Raw genomic sequence first — 17880 nt, forward strand, 5'->3', positions numbered from 1 at the left:
ATACGTACTGTGCTTCAACGTAATATTACCGTATTGTGTGTGTATAAGGACCATAAATGGCACCTGTTAAGAGAAATGGTTACGAAATGGATTTCAATTATTTCAGGCGACTTCCAGGATAAAAGTGTTGAAGGACTGACTTACACTGTCTTTGTGTCTTTGTTTAGAAGCAGAGCGACACAGATGGATCCACTTCTCAACCCTGTCATCGCTGTGGTGGTGGGAAAGACTTTCGTTGTGACATCTGTGGAAAAACTTTCAGTTAGCAAGCCGGCCTAAAAATACATCAACGTAAACACACTGGAGACAAACTGAAATACTGCAAAGAATGTGGGAGAAGCTTCCCCACATCAGGTGACTTAAAACGACATGAACTCTTTCACAGTGGGGTCAAAAAGCACCTCTGTGATCAGTGTGGGTCATCTGCAGGTGACCTTAAAACACACAAACGAGTCCACACAGGAGAGAAACCATACAAGTGCAGACACTGTGACAAAAGCTTCTCACGTTCAGGTCATCGTAACGAGCATGAACGTACACACATGGAAGGAAACTACAGCTGTGAGCAGTGTGACAAGAGCTTCAGTAATCTCAGTTCATACTCTGCACACAAACGATCCCACGTTACTAATAAACTTTTTCACTGTTACCACTGTGCCAAAACATTCACTTCATTATCTGCTCTGTGCAAACATCAGCGCGATCACGCAGGGCTGAAATCTAGTGATGGGCAGATGAAGCTTCATGAAGCACTGAAGCTTTTCATCCAATTGGTTCACCCCAGCGCAAAGCATCTTGAAGCTTCATTTGCTCTAGTAGGACATCTACTGGACGTAAAAATATTAGTTGGCATGAATTTGAAGAGTGTGGCCTTTTGCACACAGCCTGTAAATGTCAACAACAAAAGGAGTGTGTAAAACATCTATATTGTAGTGATCCAGTATACTGTGTATATTTATACTGGCAGTATGGAAAATGATTATTTGGAAATGCTTAAAATGGAAATGATCATTTACTGTGAGGTGAGGTGTGGTTGGGGTGTGGACAGTGGTTGTGCTTTTGTAACGTTGAGGTATGGACAGCTACACACTGAGGCTTTGAGCCTCAGTCCTGCCCACATTTTATTCTGTAAAAACTAAATTTTCACTGCTTTTATGACCTTTTTAGTGGGGAGAACATAGCTAGGATTTAATGATTTAACAAATCTTTTAAATCCTTTGTCCTCCACAATGCTAAATGGCTGGGAGTCCTCAATCACCATGCTAACCAGGTCTTCATCTATTTGAGATTGTTCTCCTGAGGAAAGACAACAAAAACAAAGCACAAATATAAATATCACACACGTAACTTATTACAGTTGTATAATATTGTTATATCATTTAGTAACATTACAGCATGCTATATTATCATGGCATTTGATGGCTCACCTGGTCTTGCTCCACAGTCGGTGTTCCTCTTATTCTCATGCAAAGCTCTGTAGTGCCTAAGCATGGATGAGGTGTTGTTGTTATATCCCAGCTCCCTGGCACATAGTAAACACTTCACCTTGTACAAAAGTCAAGACAGCTTAACATAAATTGTATTGCACCATCAGTATTATGAAAATACATCTTCTGTAGAAATTTACATACCTTGTTGGGAGATATAAGATCAAAATGTTCCCACACAGGGGAGGACATCCTCCTCTTCTTAGCTGGCTCCATTCTCTCTTGTTATGCAACAACCTCTGGTGATTAATATAAAAAAACAAGATTACCTTTCATGTGTTTCTGTTTAAGCTCAAATTGATTTGATGGTTGGAGGTTTTCTCAGTGTTCATCAGTCACTCTTGACCTGGTGTTATCATATGGTTTATCTGTTTTATATTTGGAAATGTGGGATTCAGTGTTCTCTCATCACAAACCTGTTTCTCTTGTGCATGAGTTTAAAGCTCGCGCTCCACCCCGCCGCTGCTCTCTTCTCCTCCACTTTTATAAAGAAGATCCACCCGAACAGTCAGGCGTCAGTGTAGGAGAGCAGAGTGAAAGTGGAAGAAAGACAAATTGCAGGTTTCTTTTGAAATGTTAAAAGAATGTTTCTCAGATCATTGTGTTAAATTGTCATAATCGCTGTGTTCTTTAAGACTATCAGCTCTACTCTAAACAACCCTGAAAGCCTCTGCTGACACATGTCATCAGTTCCTTTCTTTCTTTGTAAACAAGGTCGAGTCTGTCAGGTCAGCAATAGAACTTCCTACAGATGACCCATCAGTGTTTATTCCATGACTGTAAACATGTTTCCATTTGTCACTTCAGTCTTTACTCTGAAATACAGGAAATGACATCATGGCTCAAAATCTTTGTCGTTCAAACAATTCTTTATTTAACATCATTTTAACTTCATTTAAGAACTTTAATAAAATACATTCAATAAAAACTTGAGAACAGGAAACTGATTTTAACTCCAACCACTGAAAAAAAAGGTAACGACTGAACACAAACAGAAGAAGAACAATTTATAAAGATTAAAATGGAACTACATGAACAGTTTGATTCATGGCCTCATTTGAACTTTAACTTAAACTTAAGGAGAGCCGACCTGAGCTCTGTGGAGCCTGATCTCCAGGGTTTTAAGTTGGACTCTGAAACCAGAGGATGTCTCTCTCTCTTCAGAGTCACTCTGATCCTGTGATGGGAACGATTTCAGCCCTGCGTGATCGCGCTGATGTTTGCACAGAGCAGATGATGAAGTGAATGTTTTGGCACAGTGGTAACAGTGAAACAGTTTATTAGTAACGTGGGATCGTTTGTGTGCAGAGTATGAACTGAGATTACTGAAGCTCTTGTCACACTGCTCACAGCTGTAGTTTCCTTCCATGTGTGTACGTTCATGGTTGCTACGACTACCTGAATGTGAGAAGCTTTTGTCACAGTGTCTGCACTTGTATGGTTTCGCTCCTGTGTGGACTCGTTTGTGTCTTTTAAGCTGACCTGCAGTGGTGAAGGATGACCCACACTGATCACAGAGGTGCTTTTTGACCCCACTGTGAAAGAGTTCATGTCGTTTTAACTCAGCTGATGTGGGGAAGCTTCTCCCACATTCTTTGCAGTATTTCAGTTTGTCTCCAGTGTGTTTACGTTGATGTATTTTTAGGCCGGCTTGCTGACTGAAAGTTTTTCCACAGATGTCACAACGAAAGTCTTTCCCACCACCACAGCGATGACAGGGTTGAGAAGTGGATCCATCTGTGTCGCTCTGCTTCTAAACAAAGACACAAAGACAGTGTAAGTCAGTCCTTCAACACTTTTATCCTGAAAGTCGCCTGAAATAAAGAGCATCTCTGCAGACGTCCAATTACATTTTACTGTTTCAATTAACACACTCAGTTTACTGGGCTACAATAACTACAATACTACCACCATAATACTACAGCAATACTTATTTAATATTACAGTAACATCTGACTTACACTTAAGTACTACCATACTACTGTTTTTAGGGTACCCATGGTAAACTACTGTAACACTGCAATAATACTGATTTAATACTGCATTAATAACACTGTAATTGTGCAGTTATAACACTGAGCTGACCGGGATACAAGAAAAACACTATTACCCCCAATGACACTGCAATTATAACATTAAATGGGTATTTTAACACTAATGTTTAAAAGTACTAAAGCTATAAGGAAGCAATGATACTACAGCTACAATACTACAATACCATTACGTAGAGCAGGGCGATATGACCAAAAATATTTATCACAATATAGATTTGAAAATTGCGATAACGATATAACTGACGATATAATTGACACTAGAGAAAATACTTTACAACTCCACAATTTTATTAGTGCAAAAAACCCCATCAATGTATTTTCACTTAAACAAGCAGCTGTTTTTTACATTAAAGTTATATAAAAATGTAACAGTGCAAATTCCTCGCTGACAGTTTAACCAAAAGGCATTTCCAGTGGAAATTGGCCGACATATCCTCAGCATAACCATGTATAATATCCACAAAACTTTAAAAGAGCTTATACACACACAATACGGTAATATTATGTTGAAGCACCGTACGTATCACTCCGCGAGGCTCCTGCCTATGACAGCCGTAATGCTCCGACAATCAGTGTTGCTAACTTAGCGACTTTGTTGCTATATTTAGCGAGTTTTCAGACCCCCTTAGCGACTTTTTTTCCTAAAACGCGACTAGCAACAAATCTGGCAACTTTTTCTGGCGTTATTAGAGACTTATTTATGACAACTTTTTAACGTGAAAGCGCGTATCGCTCTTACTCTCAATGAGCAGCGGGTGCTGCGGTGGGCACCTCGCCCGTGCAAAAGCGTTCACAGGCGGAGGATAGTCCTCCCCCAGCTGGTATCAGGGCAGGGCTCCCGCACTGACTGTCAGTCAGTTCTTCTTTTACTGTTATGTTGTTTTGTGGACCACAAAGTTTAAAACTACTTATGAACACACAAAAACACAAAGTAACTCCACCAGAGTGCCTGTTTCGGGTCACTTTTGCCGTCCAAGCCAAGGACGGATAAAGGGTTGGAATTGTGACATTAAAAAAACAATAATTGCTAGAAGAAATTTAATTTGTAGTTCTAAATAAATTCTAAATGCATTTAAGACGTTTTTTACTGACTTTATGTCTCTTCCACAATGTTATTTCTCTCTCCAACAGCGTAGGTTAGAATTACATTAGCATGACCAATTATGCAAATTAGGCGATGACATCATTTAGCGACTTCTAGCGACAACCAATAGCGATTTTCCTTACTGAGGAGTTGGCAACACTGCTGACAATCCATCAAGTGGTGCGGGTTCGTAGCTTAGCAAAGTCGTACTAAAACATTTGACAGATTTTCGAGCGCCGTGTACCACATAAAATTGTTTCGAAGTCAGTAAACACAACCAGAATCCAAACATAAGGCACACGGGATTATAAGGGGCACTGTCGATTTTCAGAAAAATCAAAGGTTTGATTTTAAGTGTGCTGTATTTACCAAAAAAAACGGTAATAACGACGGTCTGCTGGCATGCTCTACCAAAAATAGTGCTTTGTTGTGTATCTGACGGACGAAAGCTAAACCAGTTCCACACCACTGTCGTTGCAGCATTTTTACAAACCAATTCTGGTTCATCCGTTTCATTCAACGATTCGCTTTCGCCCTTGTCATTCTCCGTCGCCGCCGTGCCTTTTTCGCCATGTGCGTATGAAAACAAAGGCACTGTTGCATGCGCGTTTTACCCATATTCTATCGCGATATTTCATTTTCTTGTCGTTGCCCAACATTATACCGGTATTACAGTGAACGGTATGATATGGCCCAGCCCTACCATTACGTAACGATACAACTTTGTTAACCATAAGAGAAGATTACTGAATGGTTTGGTTTTGTACTTAATTTGTTTTATTTTATTCCATTTACACCTGACAGAGGAATGAGGCCATTTATGCAGAAATAATAACACCATGATATACCACGAAGGTGCCTGAAGATTAAATAACAGCAACATTGCAATTTTCAGCATTTTTAGTTTTTCATGATCGTGTAAACGAAACTTATAACTGAAATGAAAACCTGAATAATGGCTCAGAGCTACTCTTCGGTGCAGTAGAAGTGCTAACATGCTAACACGATTTAATGAGCACACTTGTTCCAAACAGTCAGACTGAACTTACAAGATAAAAATAAAAATACAAACCTCACAGTAACTGCACTTGTAGAGTCTCTTTCTGGTGTGGATCTGTTGGTGTTGTCTCAGGTACTGTGGAGTTTTAAAAGTCTTCTCACACAGGTCACATTGATAAGGTCTCTCCTCAGTGTGGGTAAACATGTGGCGTTGTAAGTGTGCGTCTGTTGTAAAGTATTTACCACACTGATCACACCAGTACACATCTTCTCCGGAGTGAATGCGTAGGTGTATATTTCGGCTCCATAGCCGGCTGAAAGTTTTTCCACAGATGTCACAGCTGTATGCCTTAACTCCAGAGTGGGTAACTAGATGAGTCTGTAAACTGCTACTGTGAGCAAAAGCTTTACCACACTGATCACAGCTGTAAGCTTTAACTCCACTGTGGACGACTTGGTGTGTTTTCAGGGCATTCTTCCAGGCAAACGACTTTCCACACAAGTCACAGCTGAACGGTCTCTCTCCAGTGTGGATGAGCTGATGTTGTTTTAGTTTAGACTTCAACGTAAAATCCTTCCCACACTCGTCACAGGTGTTTTTTTTCTCTCTCTTTCTTCTGTGAGGTTTGTCGGCCTCCTGAGAGCGCTGACTTCTCGGTCCACGTTGGTCCTGCAGTGACAGAGATACAAACAGAGGCAGTGAGTGAAATGCAGTCATTGAACAAACTGAAGCTTCAAACTCCCTCCATTAACACTAGTTTTAAACCTGAAGGTGGAGTGTGGCACCAAACACCTTAAAGGTCTCTTATCCCCACCTACTGGTAGTAGTAACACATTACATCCAACCTGGTGTTAAAGATAATTAATCATTGTTCAAACACTCTAAAATCATGCCCATCCCTCCTGCTTGTACACAAATATTAATGCTAACACACTCAGAATAGTACCGTAATTGTCGGGCTATAAGCCGCTACTTTTTGCACAAGCTTTGAACCCTGCGGCTTTTAGTCAGGTGCGGCTTTTCTATGGATTGTCCATGATTTTTGTGATATCGTAAGACGATTTGTTTTGTTTGTTCCGCTGTTGTACGGCACTACGTTGCCTGGCGGAAGGATCGGGGTTCAAGAGTGGTATGTTAGTCACATGTCCGTCCGCCAGGCAACGTAGTGCCGTACAAGTAGCGCGAAAAACAAACTTCAAAGTAGCGCTACGCATTCAGCGGGAGGCGTGGATGATGAGCGGAGATAAACTTGCGAAAAGCAAGTTATGCCCAACTCCACCGGTGGATTCTGACAGCGTGGAAAAGTGCGAAAACATCCACGATCACCAACGGATTTTGAAGGGCTGGACTGCTGCATGATGGAGAGGAGGACACCGCCACGGCCCTTCTGAGGGTGTTCGACTCTGACACTGACAACGAGGATTTCTTTGGTTTTGAAAGTGACAACGAAGGAGAGAAGCGGAGAGTGGATGACGAAGCCACCCTGAGCCTGTTCGTTTCCGACATTGGAGAAGAGGACTTTGGTGGTTTTAGAGCGCAGGAAGATGGTGGTGAATGACTGACTTTTCTTCTTGTTAAAGCCGTGTCACTACACCTGAGCCTAAAAGGTAGGCCGAATCAATTTTTCTGGTGTGCTGTAGGTTATTGTTATGTACTACATGTGCAAATATGTACCCATAACTTGTTTTTCAAAATATTAATAAAAGGGGTGTGTCTCCAAACAGCCATCTCTTTCCTGACAATTCCCTTTGTGCATATTCTCTTACATATGATAAGTCAACATTGAAACACCTGCGGCTTTTAGTCAGGTGCGGCTAATGTATGTACAAAACAGGGTTTTCCCCTGATTTTAGCTTGTGCGGCTAATATTCAGGTGCGCTTTGTAGTCCGGGAAATACGGTAATAAATGTTTACCAGGTCTGTACTTTTTTATATTTCCTGTTTGTTTCCTATTATATATTTCTATAATTGTCTAATTTATTCGATAATAATAAATCAAATGTAACAGTTACTAGCTTGGTTCAGTGAAGGATGATGTCAGAGTCTGACTGTAACCTGACGTTTTTTTTACTTTTACTCGCTACATTAAAAAAAAAAAAAATCTGTATTTTCTACTCCTTACATTTTCAAAACAGGCTTGTTACTTTTGGTTTAAGTCATTTGAGGGGAGTTATTTCATCACTGCGGGCTTCAAAGATCAAATTGATTTGAGCCTAAACAGTAACACATGAAATCCAATCCTGCATCATACACCAGGCTGTGTGGTAAAGTCCTATAAATGGAGCATGTAACGATCACTGTAACACAAACCGTAAATCTTATCTGAGTTTAAAGGTTTAAATCACCGTCAATTTCATCCTTCTATGATTCAGAGTTTGGTGACATCCTTATCATACAGAGTTCCGTTGGCTGAGTTGGGAAAAAGTTCTCAATAGTTTTTGAGCTCAGCAAGGAAATCTGTCAGTTCATGGTGTGAGATTATTATATTATCTTATGCCACGTTATACCCCTAATTAAAGATAGTGAAATTATTACGTAGTTTTAGTTTGCATTATTCTCCTGACTTCGAAGAAGGTGACAACTATTACAGTTATTAAACTGATTTGTATTACATTAGACTGCTGATTTATTGTGAATGAGTGATATTGTTTTAGATTAGATTAGATAGAACTTTATTAATCCCTCGGGTGGGTTCCTCTGGGAAATTCGATTTCCAAAAAAGCACAGCACCGACAGAAGTTACAGAGTTACAGAATATTATATATACACACACACACACACACACACACACACACACACACACACACACACACACATATATATAAATACAGAGACAATATAAATAAAATATACGAAGGGGATAAATAGAATAAATAGGAACAAAAAATAAAAATACAAGTGAATTGCACATTTCAAGTATTGAGGTCTATTGCACTGTTGACTATTTACAAAAGTATTGCACAAAAGGTATTGCACAGTGAAGTGAAGAGGCACTACAGCTTAGTTGTTCCCCCCTCCTTTGTCCTCCTGTTTCCCCTCCCTCTCCCCTCCAGAGAGGAGTTAAACAGTCTGATGGCGTGTGGGACAAAGGAGTTTTTAAGTCTGTTAGTTCTTGTCTTTGGGAGAAGCAACCTGTCACTGAACAGACTCTTCTGGTTGTTAATGTCCGTGTGCAGAGGATGCTCAGCATTGTTCATAATGTCCATCAGTTTCTTTAATGTCCTTTTCTCTGCCACTGTCACCAGAGTGTCCATTTATGATGCATTATACTGCTGAGGTATAAGAAATACTGTTTTCAGAGAGTCATGGCCTTATTTGTCTGATTAGAAGAGAACAGAGCATACCGGAGAGGTTTTCTGCCCCATCTCATCAGGAGGAGATAAAACAGGGAGCCAAGGCCGTCACTTAGGCGCCGTAAGAGAGAAAGAATGTGAATGTTTAGGTTTTATGACTAGGTGGAGGGGGGCTGAAGCTATAAGAATGTGAGAAACGCTCAGACACTTCGAGATCAGGCGGACACCCTCCCGCGCTCATCTCCCCTCCGGATGGTTTATGCTCAAAAGTGTTGAATTGTATGGAATAAAAGATTGTTGATTGAGCATTTATACACCGAGTATTGTCCTTCCTTCAGCCCAAAGATCAAAAGAATTGGGAGATTTAACAATGGACATGACATGTATGATGCAGTGAAGGCATTTCAAGTGAAGCTGTCACAAATGCACCAGTGCAACCTGTCTCACTTTCCCTGTTGCCAAGTAATGTTGAACCAAGTCGGCGCACTTTGCTGATAAACTGAGCGCACTGAGTTCGCGGCGCTTTGGTGACTGTGAAGCACAAAAAGAGAATTTCAAGCTTCTTTTTTACGTGGAAACTGCACCTGTGCAGATTCAGATGGAGCTGCAGTGTAATGGTACACTCAAGGCAAAGTACGACACTGAATGGCCTGCACAGTTTATTAGTTCCATTCCTGCAGCAATGCCCCAGCTCCGTCTACATGCAGCTCCAACCTTGTGTATGTTTTCATTTATTTTTCTGGGGTTTTTTGCAGCATGTTCATATTTCTAACTTGCATAATTTTGACAGGATATATTTTTATGAAGATCAAAACATTTAAAGTTAAAGTTGATTTTTTAAGTTTATTTATTCTGGAATAAAATTCCTGTCTGTTTTTATTCATATTTCTATTTAAAAACATGGTTTTAGTGTGTTCAATAAATGTTTATCTTGTTTGGCCCGCGACCTAAAGTGTGTCTTGAGTTTTGCTCCCTGTGCAGTTGAGTTTGACACCCCTGGTGTAGAGGATGGAAATCAGCCAGGACAACTCATGAAACATCTGCAGACATCTGGTTGAATTCAGTTGTGTACATCCACAGAGAGCAGCAGGTCAGCTGATCACAGCCTGTACATTAAGAACATCGACTGGAGCTCTCAACAGAAATGATTGTGAGCTGTGACTCTTTTCCCCACACTGAGCCACTACAGCTGATTTTAGGGTTGAATCCTGCTGAATCCCACTTTAACCTCTTCCCTGCCCATTTTCCTCTTTAGAGGCAAAGTCACCCTCTACAATGTAGGCATTGTATTATTACATGAATATTACATTACATTAATATAGCACAAGGTTCAGTTAGTTTTGCATAAAATATATATCAGTACTTCATCTTTTACCCCTTTAAGACCTACCATAGAACCAAGAGCTTATGTTTATATTTTTACTAGAGATGGCACGATACCACTTTTTTATGTCCGATACCGATACCATAAATTTGGATATCTGCCGATATCGATATGAATCCGATATAGTGTATTTTTTAATCAACAGAACTGTTTTTTTTAAATATCTTGCTGCTTTTGTATAAGTTCATACTCAAGTTAAAAAACAAAACACTAAAGCTATTCTGTTATACCTGTATGCAAAAAATACACAGCACCCAAATATTTCATAGTTCACTAATAGTGATCAATCTAATACACTTAATCCTACTCCATCCTCCCTATTCTGGTATTTTAAAGAGTAAGTAACCTAAATAATAGGGCTCTAAAACTCTAAAAAAAAAATAGATAGGGAATCACCCACCCTCCACCTCATGATGCTTAATCAACATAATCAACTTTAATTTGATGCAGTGTGAAAAAAATTCACAGAAATCAATTATTTTTAAGAATAACTAAATAGATTCAACATCTTTCTTCAACAGAACTGCAGACTGCACAGATGGTGCCTTCCCAAAGGAAAAGTACTATAGCTTACTAGGGTATATTAGACTTAATAATTACTATATACAGTCATGGACTTCTATGCATTTTACATCAGATTAAAACTTTGGGTGTAAGATTCAGATAATTATTTAATAAAAGCTAGACATTTTAAATGAGAATAAGAAAGAAAAGTATGTCTTGGTGCCCACCTTTTCCCTGTTAAGGACGCCTCTGTCAGTGCGCCCCAGGGCAGCTGTGGCTACAATGTAGCTTGCTATCGTCAGTGTGTGAATGGGTGAATGACTGAATGTAGTGTAAAGCGCTTTGGGGTCCTTAAGGACTAGAAAAGCGCTATACAAATGCAGGCCATTTACCATTTACCATTTTTAATGCCCTATCGGCCCCCCTGGCTAAACTTTGCTAGATCCGCCCCTGCACAGTTACCAGCCGTCAGCTAGAAAAGGATCCTGGTGTAGAAAGTAATATTAAATAAATTCTAACAACAGCTTATCAAGGTTAAACGTGCTGCTGTTGTTCAGCTGCTGGTTTCCTCTTTCTGGCGCAAAGTGGGCAATAAACAAACAAGAGAGACGGACTCGCGACAGAAAAGCCGATCAGCTGATCATTAATCAGTTTCATGACTGAAGTAGCAGCAGGAGAGGGAGGGGGAGAGAAGAGGCAGTCGCTCCATATATGTTCCATCGTGGGAATGCTTTACAAACATTCAGAGATGAACTTACACACTTGCAAAACGGAGCATTCCTGCTCCAATAGGCCTTAAAGGGTTAATGGAGTATTTCTTAACACTAGTATCTGTCACCTTCTTTGTCGAACTCATTGTTTTCTCTGCAGTGGCTGAGCTGAGTCCACGTAGCTTAAATGTTCCCCTGCTGCTCCGTCAGACTCTTCTCCTCCTGCTGATCAGCTGGGACACAAAACAGAACTTTGTTAGGCTCCACACTGCACTGAAGAGTCAAAGTGTCTCATATGTTCATCTGAGAGCACAAACAACAAATTTTAGCTCTCCTGGGTGGGCAACTTGTTTAAAACATACAAAGGTTTGAGCACCGATACCAAATTCAGCAGTATGGCACACCAGTACCAGGAGAGCAATTCCTCTTTAAAAAAGGCCCTGGCAAAGAACGAAAACAGAACAATCGATGGATTACAATGGAGAGTACAGTGTTTCCCAACCACTGTGCCGCGGCATATATACGTGTGCCGTGAGAAATGATCAGGTGTGCCGTAGTGCCACTGCACTACTTTCAAGCATTCTGCAACCTGTTCTCTAATGTGTGCCTTCCTCCTCTTTGTATATACTCCTCTTATATGTTATTTATTCTTACTGTCTTACTGTTTATATTGTTTTCCATGCACAGTTGGTGTGGAGCACCCACAATTTAGTTGAATATGTACAAAGACAATAAAAGACTATTCTATTCTATTTTAAAAACTCTGCAGTACTTTTAAAACACAGATCCCCTCTTAGGGTTCGAGGCTGTATTTGTTTTAAAAATGAATCTCTGGTATCTCTGGTCTATCATTATTATTTTGCTAACAGTTAATCAGGCTCATTTACTGAATACTGATCAGAATTTATCAAATTATCTTTGAAATGATTCTAACAACAGGCCTCTCAGAGTGAGGCCAGTTTTTACAATCACATGCCCTGTGGGCTGACACAACTTTGCTGATAAGACAAAGGCAGGTGTGTTTTAGCCAGGAATACATTTATTTTTTACCTTTCTTTTAAATTGATTTCATTATAGCACTTTTACCGCCAACATATTTGGATTTTTTGGCGCTGGAAGTGACCTTATATTGATGATGGCTGGCATTAGCTAGCTAGCTAGCTTGGATAGCACACTGCATTCAAAAACTATGCAGGTGCCACACAGTGACAGAGATGCTAACTAGCGCTTAGTAACAGACTAATAAAATAATAGAAACTCTGATTACACTTAGCTAATTTAAAAGCTTTCTTCTAATAATAACACTGTTTTCTTCTCTGTGTTTCATTAGCATTTGTTAATATTTTCTTGTAAATTAGTTTATAGCAGCTTGACTTGATGTAGAGGCTTTTTCTTTCAACTGGTTCACAAATAACTGACAACAGAGACCGAGGAGAGCAACAGAAAACTTCACTCAGGAGCTAAATTCAAGATTGACTGAACTCAGATCAAAGTTACCTTAGTGCTTCACTTTAGATGAGGAAGAAAAATAAACTAAAACACAAACGCAATAAAGCGGGAACTCCGCGGCTTCTTCTTCTTTTGGGGTTTTTCTTTGGCGGTTAGAGCTTTAAGGTGCATTACCGCCACCTGCTGGACTAGATGGTTCTTAAACGAAACTAGAGATTTAAAAGTAATTTAACAAACAATAAAAACAAAGTCAAAATGTGTCAGTGTGTTATATTCATGAACATAAACATCAGATGGCTTCAGCTTACCCTTACTCCCATTTATTTAAGAGGTTTTGCTCTCTGCAGGGCGCCACAGTAAGTAAGTATGTGTAGTTTTGCCTGATTTAATAAAGGTTACACTGACTCACTTCTCTATCAGCAGATCCAAGTGTAGCCATAATTTCCCAGGAGGGTACTTGGGTTTGGAGTCTCAGCACAGTTTTCAGATTTAATTAATGGGCTTGAGTACAGCCTGATAATTACAGGCATTCAAACTGCCTGTAATTCTATGGCATTCTGTCTCTATGAAGACATTAGATCTTACATATTTCTTGGTTAAAACCACATTCAACTACTTAACAATAAGCCTGCAGCTGCAATGTGGAGGCAACTAAGAGTTTTGATAAATTTTCCAAAAATCTCATCCAATTAATTCTCCTTTACAGATTGTATAACTTTCACTTTTTACAATAAGAATTCTCCAACAAATGTTTAGAAGAAAATGATTTTTCTTTCATTTGTTTTGATACTAACTGAAACCTCAAAGCTCCAGTTTCACACCCCAAACTAACCAACTGTAATGATTATTTCCATCAGCACAATAGTTTTCAGTTTTCAATTTCACATTGGTCTATATTCCCCACATCCTGTCATGTCCTTATCCTTGTTAGGAATCAGAGAAATGAATATAATCAATTCATTAATTGAATTCCACGCTTGTGTTCATCCACAGCAGCTGGACAATAAAGTTTATTGTGACCCTGATACTGCAGCAGAAAAGACTTTTCTGCTCCAACTTTCTGCGAGCAAACGCTCAACTTCTCCCAGCGTGTTGAGCTAATGATTAGTTGGTGTTTTTCTCCAAACACTCTTCTCTCAATGTGTTCACAATAAACTGTGAACAAATACCGAGGAGAGCAGCAGAAGACCTCATTCAGGAGCTAAACTCAAGATTAACTGAACTCACATTAAAGTTTGCTCGGTGCTTACCTTTAGATGAGCCCACAAACCACGAGACACTCTACTGTGGCAACACCACCAGTTTATAAAGAAAAAGAGACGACAGAGAAAAGTTGTTTTGAATGACTAGCCTGTGTGTGATCGTGCATGGCCTGGGTCCTGTGGGACATGGTCATGGAGGCAGGTGTTCTTGGGCGCCTGGGACAGGCTCGTACAAAGGGATGGTCGGCCACTAGTGGAGTCAGCTGCCCCTGGCCTGTGGTTCTCCGTGATTCTCAGCCTTCGTCTGGGGGAGCCCCATCTGGGCTCCTGGGGGCCATTATTGCAGCTTCCCGCCCTCATCATCAAATACAATTGTGACAAAGACACACACTCATACTCTCTCTCTCTAACAGACAGGCCACAAGATGCTTGATGATTTATGTATCTGTGGATTTATCTCACATGTGCAGCGGTTGTCGATACATTGAGTTTTTCTATTTGTAAAACATATTCGGAAAAAATAAATCAAGAAACACAGTGAGACGTAGACTGTGACAACACGAGCTTGACACGGTGTCTCATATTTTGACTGTGAGTATAGAGGATTGTAGCTCAAGTTAACATGGAAAGATAAGAGGTCTAAAGTCTCTAAAACTTTTGGACGTTCAGTCTCTGACAGAAGGTTTGGAGACAAAGTGTCATGGTCCTGGGTCGTTGACCCAGCGTTTTGTGTTTTGTGATTATTTCCCTCTGTTCTAGTTATTCTGTGTCCTCCCCCCTTGTGTCCGGTTCAGGTTCTAGATTTCCTGGTTTGTTCTGAAAGTCTGTGTCTGTTGTCATTGTGTTCAGCTTGTGTCCTCCAGTCATCATGTGTATTCAGATCAGCTGTTCTTCCCTCCTGTGTGCGATTACCTGATTACCTTGTGTGTGTGTATATATAGTGGGTGTCGGTCTGTGTTCTTTGTCGGCTCGTCTGCGTTCTATGGTGTTCCTGTCTCTGCGTCTCTCTGCCCCGCACCCCTTTTGTATGGTCCCAGGTTTGTCACTTAGTTTCTCCCAGTTTAGGTTTCCGTTTGTAATTACTCATGCTTCATTGCCTGTTTTTGCCACTACCACCCTGTAAATAAACGTCACTCGTATCATCAGTTTGCTGCATTTTGGGTCCTCCTTTTCCTCCACACCACACGGCTCCCTCCGCCAGCCGTGACACAAAGTTAGTTTTGAATTTGTGAAACAAATATTTTATTTACAGTTTCTCATACACAAGGCAGATAATATTCTTCATGTACATTATTTTTTACAAATACTGGAAGTACAACAAACTGAAACAAAACACATTTTCATGAATTCATCTCTTAATGTTTTATACAAAACTTCTGAATGTGTTCTCTCTGATTTCCCAGTATGTGTTTTGGATCGACTAAAATGTATTTACAATAGCCAGAGTCGACTGAATCCAAATATTTCTTAAATCCAAATTCACCCCCCATTTACTGGAAGAGATCAGGGTAATTTGAATTCTCCAACCTTATAAACCTTTTCTCGAATTTCAAATCTAGTTTGTAAATTTGCCGGTAAAAGTTTAGTAAAAGCTTTATACAAAATTATGGATGTATTGTAATTAACCAGATCCTGGAATTTAAGTAACTTTGCCTGAAGAAAGAATTTGTGAGTATGATCTAGATAACCAGCCTTGTGAATAATACGCAGTGCTCGTTTCTGTACTGTGACTAATGGATTAGTTGTATTTTTATATGTATTTCCCCACAATTCCACACAATATGTAAGATATGGAAGAACCAGGGTACAGTACAGAGTACGAAGTGCTTACCCTTACTCCCATTTATTTAAGAGGTTTTGCTCTCTGCAGGGCGCCACAGTAAGTAAGTATGTGTAGTGCTTTATCAAGGAATTGTTTCACTTTGTTCAAAACTGCGAGGCTTCTGGAAATTTTGGTTTTTATGTGTCTGACGTTGTCACGGTCTGGCTGGCAGACCGTGGGGATGTGGGGAAAGGAGGACCCAAAACGCAGACTTTGCGATGCAAACAGTGCTCTTTATTTACAGTGAAAAGGCTGTAAATACAATAACTCCCCGTTGCTCCCTCGAACCCCGTGTGCGTGCTTCCCTCCGATATCTGTGCTCGTGCTCCCCGCTGTTGTGTTTCCGCACCCCCGTGCGTGCTGCCTCTCCGGACCACTCCTCCTCCTGTAGGGAAACCAGAGACGCAGCCGTCAACACTAACCCTCGGCGGGCATATACGCACAGCACAGACCTAAGCTAACACACACTGACTTGGTAAGATAACTCAATGATCCCGCGTCGGTGGGAGCTCCAAGACTCTCCTAAGTAGCTCCCCCGACGAGCCCTGATCAGCGGCAGGTGTGTGGCTTCGGGTGTGGCCAGTCCCTCCGCAGGGCCACACCCCTCAGGCCTGCAGGTGGCCGAGCTCCATCCTCCAGGCACACCCGCAGACATACACACCCATACCTCGCCTAAACATATGAGTGGGACACAGACTAACACAGCACAGAGAAACACACATATGTACACGCACAGAGAAGGGGAAACGACACCAAAAATACATAATAATAATACACAGGTCCATGACTGCCCAGGGATCCTGGGTCGCCCAGTCCCAGGACCCTGACAGACGTGGGGTTTCCATGAAATTTTATTATCAATTACAACTCCCAAAAATTTGTTTTCACTCACATTATCAATTGGTACACCTTCAATGATAATTGGTAATTCTATATTATATTTTAAATTACCAAAAACATTGCTTTAGTTTTATTTATATTTAATGATAATTTATTTATGTCCATCCATTTTTTAATTAATTTTAGCTCCCTGTTTACGGTCATTACAAGATCAGTATAATCATCGCTACTGAAAAATATGTTGGTGTCATCTGCGAACAGTATGAGTTTAAGTACTTGAGAAACATCAAAAATATCATTTATGTATACATGGAAAAGTTTTGGTCCCAACACTGACCCTTGGGGAACACCACATGTAATACCAAGTTTCTCTGAATGGTAATGCCCTATGCTAACATATTGTTCCCGACCCGTTAGGTAACTTTTTAACCAGCTTTCCCTCAAATACCATATCTTTCCAATTTATCCAATAAAATTGATAAATTGGTAATAATAACTAACTGAGGAAATAAAAGTAAAACCTTTCAAAGTGCTGCAGAGAAAGAAAAGATTTCACTCTTGTCAGTCACCTTAAATGATAAAAACTGGACTTCACCACAGGCTCTAACTTGGCTGTCCAATTTAAAATCACTGTCCAACTTAAAACCAAGGTCAGTAATAACAGGTTTAAGATAAACTTCCAGGGGTCCCAAATCAACAGAGGAGAACTCACAAGGACCACTAGTTCAAAACACCAACACCTCTGTTTTCTTATCATTAGAATTTAAGAAGTTTAAAGCCAACCAAGCTTTAATGTCATTTAGACATGTCAAGAGAGGTTTTATGGAGATGCCATCCTTCTGCTTTAGTGGCAAATACATTTAACAGTCATCAGTGGAACAATGAAAAGAGATCCCATGCCTTTTAAGGATGAAACCCAAAGGCAATATATACAGTAAAAAGAGCCCTAAACTTGACCCCTGTGGGACGCCACATGACAGAGAAGCAGACGATGATTTGGAACCGAGAAGCTGACAGAGAAAGGTCTGTTTGCCAAATAAGACTAAACCAA

The 17880-nt window shown here is 40.3% G+C and overlaps 1 protein-coding gene and 1 long non-coding RNA gene across 2 annotated transcripts; both read right to left on the reverse strand.

Moving 5' to 3' along the window:
* Positions 1–784: 784 nt before the first annotated feature.
* LOC309714850 lies at positions 785–2276 on the reverse strand. The gene is made up of 4 exons (XR_014279054.1): positions 1904–2276; positions 1632–1726; positions 1428–1545; positions 785–1296 (listed from the first exon to the last, which is right to left on the reverse strand). It is a non-coding gene; the product is annotated as an uncharacterized lncRNA (long non-coding RNA).
* A 97-nt stretch (positions 2277–2373) lies between these two features.
* LOC309714836 (uncharacterized protein) lies at positions 2374–13106 on the reverse strand. The gene is made up of 4 exons (XM_082547562.1): positions 13014–13106; positions 11645–11749; positions 5698–6294; positions 2374–3240 (listed from the first exon to the last, which is right to left on the reverse strand). Exons 2-4 carry the CDS (start codon positions 11660–11662, stop codon positions 2563–2565), a joined length of 1293 nt encoding a protein of 430 aa, XP_082403688.1. The 5' UTR covers positions 11663–11749; positions 13014–13106; the 3' UTR covers positions 2374–2562.
* Positions 13107–17880: the final 4774 nt, after the last annotated feature.

This window comes from Aulonocara stuartgranti, assembly GCF_965226115.1.
Source record: "Aulonocara stuartgranti genome assembly, chromosome: 9".
NCBI lineage: Eukaryota > Metazoa > Chordata > Actinopteri > Cichliformes > Cichlidae > Aulonocara > Aulonocara stuartgranti.